At 43.7% G+C, this 15,853-nt stretch overlaps 2 protein-coding genes across 3 annotated transcripts in view; one reads left to right on the top strand and one right to left on the bottom strand.

The window, feature by feature from the left end:
- The window catches only part of LOC128301272 (bone morphogenetic protein receptor type-1B), a 117,615-nt gene that overhangs the window by 52,410 nt on the left and 49,352 nt on the right, over positions 1-15,853 (top strand). The gene's annotated exons all lie outside the window — the stretch shown is intronic.
- Positions 5,804-6,847, bottom strand: LOC128301273 (uncharacterized). 2 transcript variants are annotated; one of them, XM_053037664.1, is made up of 2 exons: positions 6,719-6,847; positions 5,804-6,631 (listed from the first exon to the last, which is right to left on the bottom strand). In XM_053037664.1, exon 2 carries the CDS (start codon positions 6,612-6,614, stop codon positions 5,898-5,900), a length of 717 nt encoding a protein of 238 aa, XP_052893624.1. In that variant the 5' UTR covers positions 6,615-6,631; positions 6,719-6,847; the 3' UTR covers positions 5,804-5,897. The 2 variants fall into 2 exon arrangements, with proteins under 2 accessions (XP_052893624.1, XP_052893625.1); XM_053037665.1 differs by having other exon boundaries at positions 5,804-6,655; positions 6,719-6,811.

The following is a 15,853-nucleotide window of genomic DNA, read 5'->3' as shown; positions in this document are numbered from 1 at the left end:
GCTCCTCCTAACACCCCAACAAACCTTCTAAAAATACTCGTAAAACGATAGTGGCGTAGAGTGATCGTAAATAAAATTTTACACTTCAATATCGATGTTCCATTCGAGGTTTTCCTGATCTAGGATTTCGGATGAAGCGAAACTACCCGAACATCATCATCTTTGCACCAACGAAAGCAGTAAAACACACTCGACCTTTTGTGAGCATCGGTGTTGGGGTTGGCGCGTACGAAATAAGGCTGCCACAACATCCCGTCATTCCGGTTCCACCGCGGGACGATCGATAACGGTATGATTTATGATCAACGATGGTACGCTTCTTTGTCCGTTCTGGTGCCTGCTTGCTAAAGGGTGAGTTAGCACACAGTGAAATATCGGCATCCGCTTAAGAAGGAGCATTGCACGTGCGCTCGAGTGTCGATTTTATTTCATTGAGCCGCACAACAAACCGTTGCGCCATCCAATAAATTGTCGTCCAGATTTTTAAATACCTTGTCCATATTCCTCAAGTGCATACAAGGCCGGCAAAGGAGGTTATAACCTGCTGATATGGCATGTTACCTTGAGTCTAGAATCAACCGTCGGAGCTGGAGTCACTCAAAACTCAGCGCCTCTGCTTGCGCAGCAAGAGAGTTTTCACATCCTTTTGCTTCGCAAATATGCAAGAGGTTTCGTTTCGTGGTTTTGGCTCCGATATTTTGCGAGACGACGCCAAAAGACCCGAGCGGTTCCATATCTGCTGTCTGTCATCTTGCACATTTTAGTTGCGACCGCGGCGTCCATCCTACCCACCCGAAGACCATTTCCATCATGTGAAATGTACACCGATTTCTTGAAAGCAGATTCCGCCATCGGTCGTTACATTGCTGGACGTTCCGAATCCGGCGGTTACTGCAATAACAAACGGTTTACGAAAATATCAATTCCGTGCGATTCCGTGTGCAGTGATTTGGTGTGCGTTGGTAGTTCTTCGAATGATTTTTATTTTATCGTTCACACAAAACCCCATTTAAACGCGCCCGGTACCGTTTGACGAGAAGCTGCGTTATGCTGTAAACTAAAAAAAAAACTTTAAAGAAACGAGTGTGCGTGTGTGTCTGTTGCATACTGCGGGATCAAAATAGGATAAGCCACACGCGAAACCCATCCCTGACAGCGTAATCCAATATCGTGCCGAAACATTCCCCGAACTTGGAAAGATGGTTTTAATTTATGAGCAACAGTCGATTTTGGTTTCATAGCACCCGGGGGAATGGACCGCTTTTCTTCTCCAATTTGCGTTTTCTCGCGTACGGTTGAATGAAAATCTCGATAACAGTTTATAAAGCGAGAAATATTTTTTTCCTCACAATAAGAAAAGTCACAATATGAATCTCTTCGCAATACTGAAAACCCATGCAAGGATACGTTCCTTATTTTTCGCATTCACCTGCCTGTGTATTAACACGAATACTGATTGGATCAGTGTTGCTACTCCCCGGAGGAAAAGCTCTTCTTCCGTTTCGTTTAACCACAGACAATTTGCGCTGTCGCTTGACTTCTTCGCCTTACATTGGGCGAAATGCGATTCCTTCCCCGCGAGCAGTACTTGCTGCTAGCATGGCCAGCTTAATCCCGGCGCACACCGAAACGAACGACCAGTGAATGTCAAAGGCACGATCGTGATGGTTGTGTGCACCGTAGTAACGATCGCAATTCGAAAACCGAAATGGTTAAGTGAACCAAAAGCTCCAATCTTTACGTTCCGATCAGCAAAGCAATAAGTCTCCGATGTCTGGAGAACTCCGGACCAATTCTTTCGTGCTTCTCGTTGGCTTAACGAACCAATTTTTGGGCGAAAAAAAGGTTTCATATCCTTTGAGGCAAAGACAGCGATACACGATTATTACCGTGATCGGTTTCCGGGACGAGAACAATTTGATATTAAAGTTTATGATATAAAGCTCTTTAAAATTTCTCTTTAATGTTTTACTTTTGTAAAGTACAGTTTGTCATATACAATACGGCTTAAAAAATATGAATCAAGAATTGAAGAGCCATCGAAGTAACCCACGCCAGCCAGTTGTTCGGATGTAGTCTCTGTTCGAACTTATTGTCAGTATTCGTCCGTTGTCTCTGTTTGTAGAAATGAAGACACCTTAGCGGGGGTGATACTGTAAGGTCATAAAATTAATTTTCGTCAATTCTCAACCGATTCATAATTCGCCGGTCGATATCACCGTGGGCTAACGCATGAGAACCGTTCGATCCCTCCCCGGTGAGTAGTACGATATTTATTAACCATTGCCTCGGGCTCGCGGTTGATGATTCACCCTATAAAAGAAAAATTTATCGTCATTCGGGTGAAGCAAAATCTTAGACCAACCCAAAGCTCCGCGAATCGGCGACGATTCTTCCTTAAAGTTCAACTTTTATAAACGCACCCAAACCGTTTTGTTTCAATCCTCCAGTATCGGAAGGGGACAATGCAATAAAAGCTAAATTATTTTACGGCCCGTTTAAAATACCATCTTCGAAGTCCGGCACATAATCGTCGCCAACCATAAAAAAAAAATCCCCAATAGGGAAGGATCGGTGTTGTTGTCCGGGTGTTGCGGTCCGCACCCGAACAGAGTACATAAATTTTCGCAAATGGGATAATCGGCAACACTACGGAACGAGCGAACGATAGACGAAATAGATGATGTGCCGAAAGAAATTGGCGCCCCAGTCGCTGGGTCGTTGGGTGATGGCACAGGAACGGAGCTCTATGTTAGGTTTCGAGCCGAGACGACTCGCTTGTTGAAGATCCGTTAGCCGTTATTCTTGTTATAGCGTGTTGTTTAACCTAGCTGTCGAAACATTGAAGATTGATCCCTTCGTTTGCGATATCTTTTTTGCGTTATGAGCAAATTTTCCACCTCATGCAGTTAAGTGCTTCGTTTAGCATAGCAGAGCGAAATTTATTTTGCAACAGATCAATTGTAGAAATCTATTATTCCTGTTAATGAACCGATCGGGGTTCGTTCACAAGGCAAAACAGAGCTCGTCTTGCGAACGAATGCATTTGCAAATGGTTGGAAGTGGAAACCGCTTCGAGAGGCGTTGTTCCTTTTAGCACTGTGTTTATTCTCGCCCCGTTCGTTGGTCGAGGACACGCAACGCTTCGCTCAAGATAAATTACAAAATAATCAGATCCTGCCTGCCCGGAATGGGCACATACCTCACATACCTCTCACGAGTGGATCTCATGTGCTGGGGCATGGTTTGTGAAAAATACTTCACTAGCACCATTTTAAGGAGAGCCCACGGCATAATTGGTGGTCGATTTGCTACAGCACCCGGCACGTACGAAAACCATGCGGCTCACGTACGAAAACCCGGGAGATGATCGTCTTCGTCATTATGTTGGTCATATTTTAGCGTTTCGCTGCACCGGCAGCATAATCAGCATTCAATGCAACAAGATTGCACATAGAGTGAGACGGCAAACAGCAAGGTGGTGTAGAGTGTCTAGGAAAAGAAATGCGCTCTCCCCGCCTTAATGGCGCACAAGTCCGTGCAATTCGTCGAGGACGGTTCGTCGCTTGCCGGGTGCCGCAGTCTTTCGAGCGTATCCGCAAGGTGTTGAATAGCCGGGTACGAAGATAAGAATCACAAAACCGCAAACATTCGACGTGCAGTTTCGTCGCAGTATCACACGATGGTCACGGAAGAATGGACAGCAATTGGATGAGCTCTGAGGGGTTTCGGTTTTATTTTTTTCCGTGCCATTTCCAGCCAAAAACATTTGGATGAATATTTCTCACACGTTTGCAAAAAACGCAATTCAATATCCAAAAGCAATTTGCGATTTTATGTTTCTCGACAGCGATTTGTTGCTGGCTGGGGCCGGCAGGTATATTGGAGTGTAAAATTCTTCCCGCAACTGGATGTTGTATGGGAAAAAAAAGAAAATGATGGATACAATTTCGAGCTGTTTCGATTATACCTAATAAAAAAGGCCAATAATGTTATAAAGCAGATTATAACACACTTCCGGCGGGCAAAGTTGATTGCTAAAATGAGAAGGTTTATCAAAATATGATTAAAAAAATGGATATAAACATTTTTCTTTTAAATATTGTTGATGTAATGATAATTTTGAACATTTATAAAACTACATCAGCTATCGCATGGAGTATATAAGTTCAATGTGTACACACAGTCTACATTATAGATATTTTTCCTGTCTCATATTGAACCCAGCGCGAGAGTAGAACGTCTCGCGTAAGCGCGTCAACTGGACGCCAGTTGTTGGCGGCGATTGATAAAAATCTAGCCTCTGTCGTTCTGCTGGCACAGAAGGGCACACCATTTGTTTTATCCGTTTTGTCTGCCATTTCGTTGCGTTTGCGTGGTGAACAGCGGAGGAGAAACCGACGTTCAAATGCAACGCGCATCCAGTCGTGTGCGCAAACGGTAGTATAAACGGAACTTTGTTCGAATCGTGCAGCTTCCTGCCGGTACGGACCGTACGCCGAAAACCCACCACAGCAAGACAGCACACAACGTTGGCTTGGGAGAAGATGGGGAGGAAGGGGAAAAATTATGCTGCATTGTTCTGCTGACCGGCGGATAGGTTTTCAAAACTTCACGCCAACACGATCCCGAAGGCTAAGCGTATTCAAAACCGCTCGGGCACGTTAATGCAGTATCAGCAGTACGGGGCAGAGCGCAGCGCCGAGCGAACCAAATTCAGGCAAAGGAAGAAATGCCACCAACGCCTTAAGCGGTGGAGGATAGTATAGCCTAAAGGTTCAGGGTTGCTTCAGTCTCGGTGGGGCGCATTTACGTATGCCTTATTTAGATTATTTGCAACGTTTCCACTTGGCACCGGAGATCGGGTAATATTGGCAGCTTCGGAATACGTTATTGCTTCGCCTTTCGCCAGCAACCAAGAGCGACAGATGAGGCTAAGCTGCGGTGGAAACGGAACGCAGGAAAGAAAGAGAGATTTATGCTTCCATTTTGCCGTCAGTGGCTCGTTTTTGCTTCGTTTAGTCGTACCAGCCCATTGTCAGTATCGGTTTTGTGCCAACGCGATAGCAATTTCGGAACGGAAGCTGGAGAGATTTCATATAAGCAACAAAAAAAAACCCCTGAGCGAGAAATAGGCTATCCGGTCCGGTCCAATGTGTGCAAGAATGTTCTGTGACACCCGAAACCACAACACATCGCGTAAATAATGCAGCTTTTGTTTAAGACCAATCGATGCCGCTTGGGATGAAAGCCGATGCTGTTGAGAAGGTATTAAATATACAAAGTGCAATAATGTTGTTTTATTTCCACATTGCGCGAAGGAGCAATACCATTTGGAATTTGTTTAGATATGGAAGTTCCCTTGGCTAGTATAGTGCTAGGCGTTGGTAGGAATAATTTGTATATCTTAATTGGATAAAAGAATACAATTAATGCTACATAAAATACAAGTGTACTCCCACTTTGTCGCATGAAGCGCAAAGAAGCTAAAGAGTACTAAAACGATGCATGTTTCTCACTTATTAGTAATCTAAATGGCATTATCAAAAAGTGGAATTTGTGGGTAAATAAAGTTAGATATCTGATTGGGAAAGTATTCTCTTGATAAACCATCGAAGGCAAACATTAAATAATAGTACAAATTTGTTCGAAAGAAGGTGCAGAGGAATAAGAGCTTCTCTGTGATAACATATTACGTTGTAATCATCATTTTCATAGTACACTACCGGTTTGAAAGCGAAGTGATATTTTTCATTTTTAGATTACACACATCGCAATTCTATTGATATCCATACACTAAGAGTATCTAAATAAATTCTTTATTCCATCACCTTATGTGTTTATTGTCAAACCTAATCGTTTGACCTTCAGAGAACATGAAGCAAAGCAGCCGCTTATTAGAAATATTTATCTGTACTTTTCGATGTGGTGTTCGATGTGTAACCAATTGTAGCATTGTCGCGTCGTTTGTTGTATCTAGGCAGAAGACTCTTCAACTCGGCAATAGTTTTCGCACCGTACAGCATTACTACGACGTGTGAAGTATCCTGCAAACCATCAATTATAATGTCAACCAAATCGACTTCCGCGATATTGTGCCCTTTGGCAATGGTGATCATCTCCAACACATATTTCAAAACATTTACGCCTTTCAGCTTGTGACTCCGAAGCTTCTGTACTATGCCTTCATCGCTGCACTGTTGGTGACCCTGAAATTCTTCCAGCAATTTCGCTTTGAAATCGTCGTAATCTTTGAACTGAACGGTGCCACGAAAAACAGCTGCAGTTTCGGTCAACAACGCACACACAGCAACTAGTTGCTGTGCTTTGTTCAGCTTCAGCACACGAAAAGCCTCTTCCAGCTTCCCGATCCACGTTTCAACACGTAGCGTTCCTTCGCCGCTAAACGGTTCGACAATCGCTTTGATATGCGCGATATCGAAACTTTTCGCGTGCACAACCGACTCCAGTTGTTCGATTTTACGCCTCAGCTCCTCGTTTTCCAACTGCACCTTTCTCCATTCGTCGTTCCGGGAAGATGAAGCGTCACCTTGCGACTGCTGTGTATTCGTATTCTTCGTATTCGTCATGCTGGTTTCTGCTAAGTCGCGCATTATCTGACACCAAAAACCTATCGTGTTGTAAGAAATATCAGCTTGAGTGTATATCATTTAGTAACGTTAAGAACAAAAGTTGTTAGCGTTCTACACATTCTCACCGTTCAACCCGCTGTTTTCTGCTTCCGGATTTTATGAAATGAATTAGATTAGATCTTCACCATGCACGCTTGCACCATGCGCTTCGCCCGACGATATACGAGTGATCTTCGTCTTCTTCGTAAAGCTTTGACATTTAATCTTACTTGTTGTGACTGCTGCGCAATTGTTTATGCTGACACTTCCAGTTCTCCACGATGAGTCCTATATCCAAGGTTCAGAGGATATTGAGTGAGGATAATTGTTTTTTTTATTTAGATTATTGGTGATTATTTTTATGACGTTACACAAACTTTTACAAACTTAACCATTGCAAAATGAACTTCATCCGTGCAATAGATTGTTGACATGACATGTTTTTGTTGCGTGTTAAACCTACGTTGTTTCTCCAAATTTTTTTAAGTATGCTCATGCATCATTCGAGTGTGATTGTGCAACTAAACGACAACTTAATACTGTTTCAATACTTCTCGTAACGCACAAGACTTGCATCCTACACACCAACTAGAATGTAGTCCTGTGCGTAGGACTGACATATCAGCTAAAGGATTTCTAGATGGATCATCTTGAGATGTTAGTATCACAAAGGAAGAAAAAGAAACGGCAAAAAGCACGTCTACAAATCGGCAATAAATATTTCATACCAAAGAACTTCGTCCTGCTTTTAGTCTGTTTTACGATAATCTATATATCTACATATAGATTATTAGATTACAGAAATATCTACAATTAACGAGACAAACTAGCTGTTAGCAATCTAATAACCAGATATTAATTTTTACCAGGACCAAAGATTACCTTGCGCTTTTAAGCATTCGAACCGAAGTTCGATCCTGCTTTGGATGACCCTTCCTGGTTGCTGGGTACAATCCACACGTCTTTCACCAATTTCACCACTCCTCGTCGGAGTGTAGAACGATAACTGATTGTGGCGAGGACATGCTACCATTTTTATATTGTTTTTTTGTACCATCTGTCACCTCGTATGTGCCGGTATGTGTGTCCTTTTTCCACGAAATAGTTGTTTCGTGAATTCCTGTCCTTTTGTTCTGTTGATTTTACCGATTCTGGTCTTACCTACAAACAAGGACTTCATTGTTCTCATCTTGACCAGACAAACTTTCCAACTATCATCTTGTTAGTACACCGTAATCTTCCTAGGTGGCGCTTTTCGTGTCCTAGCTAATCACATGTTAAAAACGGTTTTACAGCTCATAACTTTTGTTGATCGTTTTAAGCATAGTATGAACAAAAATAATAATATCGTGGTGAATATCAGAAAACCTCAGCTTTCAAGCTGCATTACTTCATTCGTTCTGTATGGTTCATAGTGTACTGGGAATAACATATAAAAAACATTGACAGTACAAACGCTGAATCGGATCAAAATATCACATTACCACTTCAAGACATTGGAGGAATTTTGGTTAGTTCCAGGTTTGGTCTGGATCCATTTCTCCAGATTTGCTTATCAAAACAATCACCACAGTTATCACCCAAAATGGTAAGAACCAGTTTTACATGTATCTCAAACGACGCACGTGAAAGTTTGAAAGCAGTATTTAAAATCATTTCATTATGTTGTGTAATTTTGTAATTAACTGTGGCTTCTCATGGCTGAGCTGGAGGGAGCCTTTTGCAACAACGATTTTTAGTGATCGTTTGTATGCTTCACCGTAATCTGAAACCCATTTCCTCGACGTCAACTTCGCTGTTGCCCTAAAGTGAGATATTTTATGGAGTTTATCATGGATCGATCATGGCTTGAAGATGTAGCGTGAGTACCAGCTAGCGGCAAACACGTGACAGTCAGTAAATTTATCTCTTAAGCATAAATATACTACGCTGAAGTGTGGTTGAAGCCTTTTCAGTCTGTCTTTCAAACTAGACAAACAGAATATCCCTTTGGCGGATATATCGTTGATCAGTTTTTAGCCAATCCTTTTTCCGTAACGTTATGGGCTAAGGCTACTGATTAGATCAGGATGTGTCCAGTAGCGTAACAAAGGGGCAGACGTGTACCATTCCGTGTTTTCTAAGGGACAAAACTGATTTATTGTCATTTGCATTTTAGTGTTTCAGTAGGAGTGAATCCATCAGTTCCCTTCATGACAAACCATCGCTGTCTCGCTATCTTTCATCTGTGGGGCTTCTCGTCTTCATAGACCTGGGAGCATCTTTATGGCATAGTTTATAGAAGCATATAAATTACTCATAAAGGAATACAACTGTGAACATCTGTGCTTTCGTGTCGGGAGGACAATTTTGAAGATCGTTTACTATCGTTTCGAAGGCTCTGATAAAACCATCGCTAAAAGACACTCGGTTCGATAATAGCGAATCAAATGTAGCTAATCAACAAAAAGAAGCTTCACATCTCCATGATGATTTTGTGTTGCTCGGAAATTGGTTTGTGGTAAGCGTTTCATTTTGCTTTGCATGATCGGATCCAGAATAATGACTATTACTTTTCTCCGCATGCTCTTGAATCCATTTACGAAATAACCCATCCTGACACCGGAACCGATCGTACGGGAAATGGAAATGGATGCGTGTGTCTGTAGGCAGAGTGGAAGAAACAGGTAAAAATTGTTGAAAAAATCGCGCTTCTGCAGCGAAACAAACCTCATGCCTCAAAGCGTAGTAAGCGAAAAATGGGAGAAACCCTCGAAAGCAATCCCATTAACAATTTGTTATGCACCATCTCGTGGCAGGCAGCAAGAACACGTTTACGCAATGATGCTGCTTGAGCGGAAGGATGAAGCTCCGCTGGAGCCCCCTTTTTCAAACGTCTCGAGATGGTTCGTGCGCATTTAATCAGTTCCGGTGTCAGTGGCTCTTGAGGCAATTTGATGAGACCGGCCCGGGTGATGTTGGTGCTGTTGGAAGGAATCGTGCGTTTTCGAGTGGTTAATACAGACAGACTCTGCTACAGTACAGAGTACATGTTTTTGGAACGTTGTACGTTTAAAAAAATGGATATTAGACATACGTATGTACTTTCCAGGGGTTCAACTCTTTAGCTCAGATGAGCGTTATTCATTTACACCATTTCATTCTCTGACAAGTCTTATTGTGTATCCTTTCTTATGTGTTTCTCGGACATCAGTTTCATTGCGATCGTACATTCCGTCACGGTCGTTCTACGGGATGATTTCTTTGGCGGGAAAAAAGAACTTCATCCCCCTTCCGTACTCCCTCCCGTACTTGATAGTAAAACCTTTTCGGCAAGGAAGGCGTGAAGCAGTTTTAAATGGCCAAAGTCCCGCACCCATGATGGCTGGCGGTGTATGTGTGTCTGCAGGCAATGCGTGTAGGAAAGGGCGAGGAATAAGTTCATCAAAAAATTAAGATAAGCGTGAATCGCCTTTGAACGATGCCGCCGTCTCGTGGCACAACACAAAGTATGTAGATGTGTCAGTGATCTGCTTTTTTCCATTCCTCCTTTCCCGACAAAGAACGAGCATTTTGAGCAAATGGAAAACCAACTCAGGAGGATAAGAAGGTATGAAATTAGAAGACGTATCGATTGTTTCTCAAGTACAGTTCTTCTGGTCTAAAGGGTTTAAAAAAGAATACATTAAACACTTTTTTATTCAAGAATATCCAGAAAATTTGTTTTTAAAATGAATTCTCCTACTTTTTATGTTTGAAATACGTTTGAAAATTTGATACGTTTTGAAATCTACCATATCCAATACTATTCCGAACATGGTCGTGAAGAGGATGACGCTTACGAAATTAAACTATCGTTTAATCTTGTCACTCTATAAACCCGGACATGGCCAAAGCCTTCTCCTCCTTCGTAGAAAGCATGCCTTTTTCCCAGGAACTGTTGGAGCCGCCATCAACAAGTTCTCTCTCTGGAAGATTTATAGACAAACGTTTCGGCACTCTTCCATCCTAATTTCTAACCCCTGTATCCGTTGGGGGTTAACCGGTTTCCCGGCAGAAAGATTCTTCACATTCTGAAATTGGAATTCTACACAAGAACTACCACTGCCGGGGCCCGCGGTACCGAGCGGTACCGAAATATTCTCCCGCTTGGTAAGTTCGCTTCCGCTAGAGAGGTGGTTTGTCTCGATCGTTTCGGAGTTCCTTCCGAGAAGCGGAAACCCCCAAAGCACGCCGTGGGGATCACACGAGAGGTGTGATAAATTTGAATTTTTAATTAAAATTATTCGGAAACACAATCCCACCACCCCGATGGCTCCCCGTCGCTTGGAAGCCCGTCGCCGGACGGTCGTTGCCTGAACACTGTTGTCTTGGGCCGGATGCGCTGCGCCAAATTCTATATCCCTTTTTAAAGACATTCCGGTTCGTTTCGGTTGGGGGATACTGGCGTGGAAACAGAGCTTCCCGTTGCCATTGGACGCATTACGAATGCGCATAATTGCTTCGACCCCGACACCCGGACAGTAGCATCCAGCGTGTAACCTCGAAATAAACGATACCGAACACTTGCGGTGACAATGACGATGGTCGATGAAATATCTGGTGGCAGCAGTAGATGTCCTCCTGGACAACGTTGTACGCTACCTGAAGTTGTAGGAAAAGGAATGAAGAATCGGGATTGCTTTTTTCATCTTTTTTATTTGAGTTTGTATGCCATAGCATATCAACCCTCGGGATATGTGTGAAGCACTGTTACACGTGCGAATTTCTTCCCAAAACATCACCGATCCATTGTGTCTTTACACATACCAGCTGCCTTTCAAGAACAACTGACCCGAAATTTTATGGGAACATTTAAAAGGTAAAAGAAACAAGTAAAAGTAAAACATTATAAAAATAAAATCCTGACTAATACCTTCAATGCACTTTGGTCACGTTACAAGCATATAAAAGAGAATAAAGCGATGGTAAATGTACAAAAAATCACACAGAGGGTTCTGAACATAATGACACGTCATTAGTTCTGGACATAACCTACATTCAATTTCTCAAAAGAGATCGTTTATCGTTTTTATTTTCATCACCATTTGTGCAATACTGTAGCATCTCGGCTCAGACGTTTGCTATGCTTACAATTCTAGGAATTTTCAATCTCTGTTCGTCGAATTCATGTCCCGATCGGTGACTATCTGTCACATACCATCACCCTCTGCATCTAAATCACACATTAGCATTTCCAAACTCCCAATTGGGGAGAGCGTTTTCTTTTAGTCGATGGGAGTGCCAAAAATGTTACTCACCACTTCTCAGGTGACGATGTAATTTATGCGAATCTGGTGGCGGAACCACGCGTGATGAGATTTCGCGATAGTTTACCAGAGCTGTGCCAAACGAAGTGGGGGCATCGTTAGGTGGAGGATCTTAATCATCGTGGAGCAGTATCGTGTTGCTGCTCTAAGGTCTTCCGAAACCCAACCAAGTAGCCAATCGGCGAGAGAGATAAGATGTATTTCTCAGAACGAATGACATCGATCGATCGGTTTGATGCATGGTGACTACCGTTTCATCTGTTGAAAGAATCGCAGTTATCTTATAAACATGTAGAAACACTGAGTTTCGTCTTTAGGATCTCGTTGATTCAGAAGACTAGAAAATGTAGAATAGCTCAATTGATAAAAAAGAAACTCAACACTGAACTCCGAGCTCCGGAACTCCGGTGATATAAAAGTAACTCAACACATTATCAAGTATCCTCAAAGCGTGGAAAGAAATAGCCGGAAAACCACTTTCAATTGGACGATAAGAGGCACCAGATAGTGCTGTTATATACCGTGTTGACACTTCGCTACAAATAGAGTACAAATTGATTCCAATCAGAATGACGATCGATTGCATGCTTGTGGCATCCACAACTTCTAAAGGCTTGTGACTAGAAGTTGATAGTTTCAACATTGATAACGTAGCACCGGCGCAAAAGTTGCTCCATCGGGTGTGCCCGAAGTGCTGATTATACATCACTCAAAGCACAGGTGTGCATATACTGCGGCCTAGCGTACAACTCACGGTAAGGGCTTATCTGTCTTCGACCCTATGATTTGTTACGCAGTGTTTTACCCGGCACGCAACAATCTCTAATCGTTCTCTTTCTCACCTTAGATGGTCTATTCGCATACACGGGCGTCTATATTTGTACAACGTTCTAGACCCAGGCTAGCCAGCACAAGTGAGGCGGCTTACCGACGGTACCCTCGCAACGTCATCTGTTCAGTCAAACCAAACAGAGCGTAGTGCACCGCAAGCAATTGAATAATGAGCCCCGATCGTAAAGAGACAAAATGAGCTTCTTCCATATATGGCGATGGTACCAGGTGGTGCTGGTCGTTTGAAAACGCATCATCAACCGGGGCTGACGTACCATTTTCTGATGCAGAAACCCGTCAGCCCCCTCGAGCAACCAGCTCGATCATTGCAATATGACAGCGGTGATTAATTTCTCACTGCCAAATTAATGTCAACGAAATTAAGACCACGCACCCTACGTTACAGGATCGTTGCGCGATTGCAATTGCGTAGGGTGTGTGGACCTCTTCGGTGGTATTCTGCGTAACCTCGGTCTGCGGCCTCTACGGTTTTGGTTCATTGGAGTTTGTCTCGATTTAATTTGACCCCATTATTCAACGAAATGAGAAAGCGGACACCAGCCGTCGGCATGTTGCTAATGTCGAATGCCGAGATCACGGAGGTTAATGAGACGTGACTTCTTATGTGCGCCAGCATAGTGATTGCTAGGTGTCGTCGATTGAACTTTCTCGACATCAAGCCTTCGGTTCGGTTTGGTTCTGTACCACAACACACCCAAAACGGAGGAAAAATCTTGATGTCTTGCTGCGAGTTGCTCGATATATTGGAACTGTCATATTTGGGCGCTGTATCTAGTGCAGTGCAGCCTACCTTGGCAGCCATCTAAGGACATGCGACCATGATCGACCACATCATACCTATGTGTGTCCGTGTGCTTGGGCATTATCTTTGGGAGGAGGCTAAGGCTAAGAGTTGCAAAATATGGCATCCTTCCAAACCAACACGTCTTACCCTTACACGGGGTGCGTGCCAATGTTTTTGGAGCTGCACGCAACGGAGCCGGGATATTCCGAGAGAATCTACCATTTTTATGCTAATAAATCATAAACGGCCGGCATTCGCCGTATTAGAGGTGTTGGCGAGCTGGCGGCTGGTGTTTCTTAAATGAAATTTAAACACGCTTTTCCTGTTCCTTTCGGCATTTCGTTTGTTGTTGTGCGGTTCGGATCTCGTTCGCGAAGTAGCAGCAAAAGCGTGTGGCAAAAGATGCACAAGGATAAACTTCCACCGGAGCTCGGTTGCGTTTGCTACGCTCTGGGTGTCCCATGTAAATCCCATCCACCATATCCGAAACATATGTTGCTCTGCGGAGGATGGCAGGCTGAACTGGAAGGAGTTATCCCTTTTTTGCTTGTTGCTCTCCTTTTCGGAGAGTATTTCATGTTTGCTCAGTTGGTTGGCCTTAGAAGGAATCATTTCTTCAAGGTCCCTTTGGAAAGGATCCCGTTGTTGTGTCCTCTTCCCACACATATTTTTGAAGGATTTTTCACGGCTGGCATTGTTGGTGGTTTATGGCAGTGTTCGCTTCCCGAAGAGGTCACGAGAAAAAGTACTGCGAAAGGCAGAGCTTGCTGTTAAGGACTAGTTTTATGGCAATGTCCAAGGACGACCTCACGCGAAGTTACCGACAGATGTGCGTAAACTGTATTTTCCCCGAAGAAGACATCACTTAAAGCTTAACCACCAAGAATAGACGGTTTTGTTTTTCCAATTCCTTCAACATTTGTGAAATGTTGTGGCAATCTATGTGGGAATTATATTAGTTCACTGGCTCAGAGGACCTCCTTTTCCATCTTCCAGCCCTGTTAACATCAACAATAAACCACTTCTCGCGACGAATGAAGCATATGTGCCTCGTTTTTACGATTACAAAATATGCTCCCTTGTTTATTGCGAGAAAGCTGCGTAAACGAACAACACTTTCCAATTGCTGACCGGATTGCGTTACACACCACATCAGAACCACACAGCAATGCCTACAAAAGCGAGCAACAAACCGCACGAACAAATGTTCAACGCCCTCTCAGTCGTACCTAGAATTATCGCTGTTCAATCGAATCGGGCTCAGCTATTGGACGCTAGAATTGCAATCGGTGGAAAAATGAGCTCGCATTGTTGCACTTTCCCGTTGCACTTAAGCAGCAACGCTTACGGTCATGCCCACCCACAAGCCATTTTTGCACTCAAACACGCATTCCCGGTCCTGAGGGTGCAAGGGTCCGCAGGTTAGGCCGGGTAAGGAACGCTCTATTTGTATCCAAGGCACGTTTGGCGTGTTTTTCGTCCGATGGCCAGTGTTTAGCGTTGGGGGTGTTATGTTTCTTCCACCCTATCATCCCATCTCCGCCTCCCTGTAGCAAAATGCATTTAACGAACAATACGTTACCGGTCACGTGTTTCATTATGCTGAATGTAAAGCAGTGTAACGTTTTGCTGTTCCTTGCGGTTGTTGTGAGGGAACCTATCCATCTATCTCATTCCCGTGCGCAAAAATGGATGCAAAAACGGCACTCTGGCGAGGGATAGGAAAAGGGCAGTGGTTAGACTTTCGTCACGCCAAGCGGAAGCCTATGATAGGGAGTGCAATAAGGGCTAACTACCAAATCGAATCACATTCCCGCCCGGTGCACATTGCTCAATGCAATTCCACGAACGTGCGTCCCCATGACTTATTGGCAGGCGTAATTTCGCTTCCATTTCCCCCCCCCTTCTGGATCTCCGCCGTCTTTCTTCTTTAATGTTAACGTATGCCATTATGAACCTGGTTGTACCCCATCCATTCGGGCGATTCGAGATGGTTATGTAGAAATTGTTCATGATCGCATGGTTTGCTGTTGGTAGGAAAATTTGCCATTACTCGAGTACCTTGCCAAGTTGGGCGCGTTGCAACACTAGCGCGAGTTGCGATAGCATTTTGTTGTTTTGCTCGTGGTAGAGGGTAGCCCTTTTGAAGTGTTTCGGGTGCCCACAAGCACCGGCGCAGGATGCATATCTTTCGCGGCACGGGTGTCGAGAATGGTGCGAAGAACGAACATTTTTCTCGGCACCAAGAAAAAAAAGCAAGACCGGCCGCGCGCGTTAATGATTACCGGTCCGGCAAT

The sequence above is a fragment of the Anopheles moucheti genome, chromosome 3, assembly GCF_943734755.1.
Source record: "Anopheles moucheti chromosome 3, idAnoMoucSN_F20_07, whole genome shotgun sequence".
In the NCBI taxonomy this organism is placed as follows: domain Eukaryota; kingdom Metazoa; phylum Arthropoda; class Insecta; order Diptera; family Culicidae; genus Anopheles; species Anopheles moucheti.
Note: the sequence above shows the minus strand (reverse complement) of the source record. Positions and strands in the feature narration are given on the sequence as shown.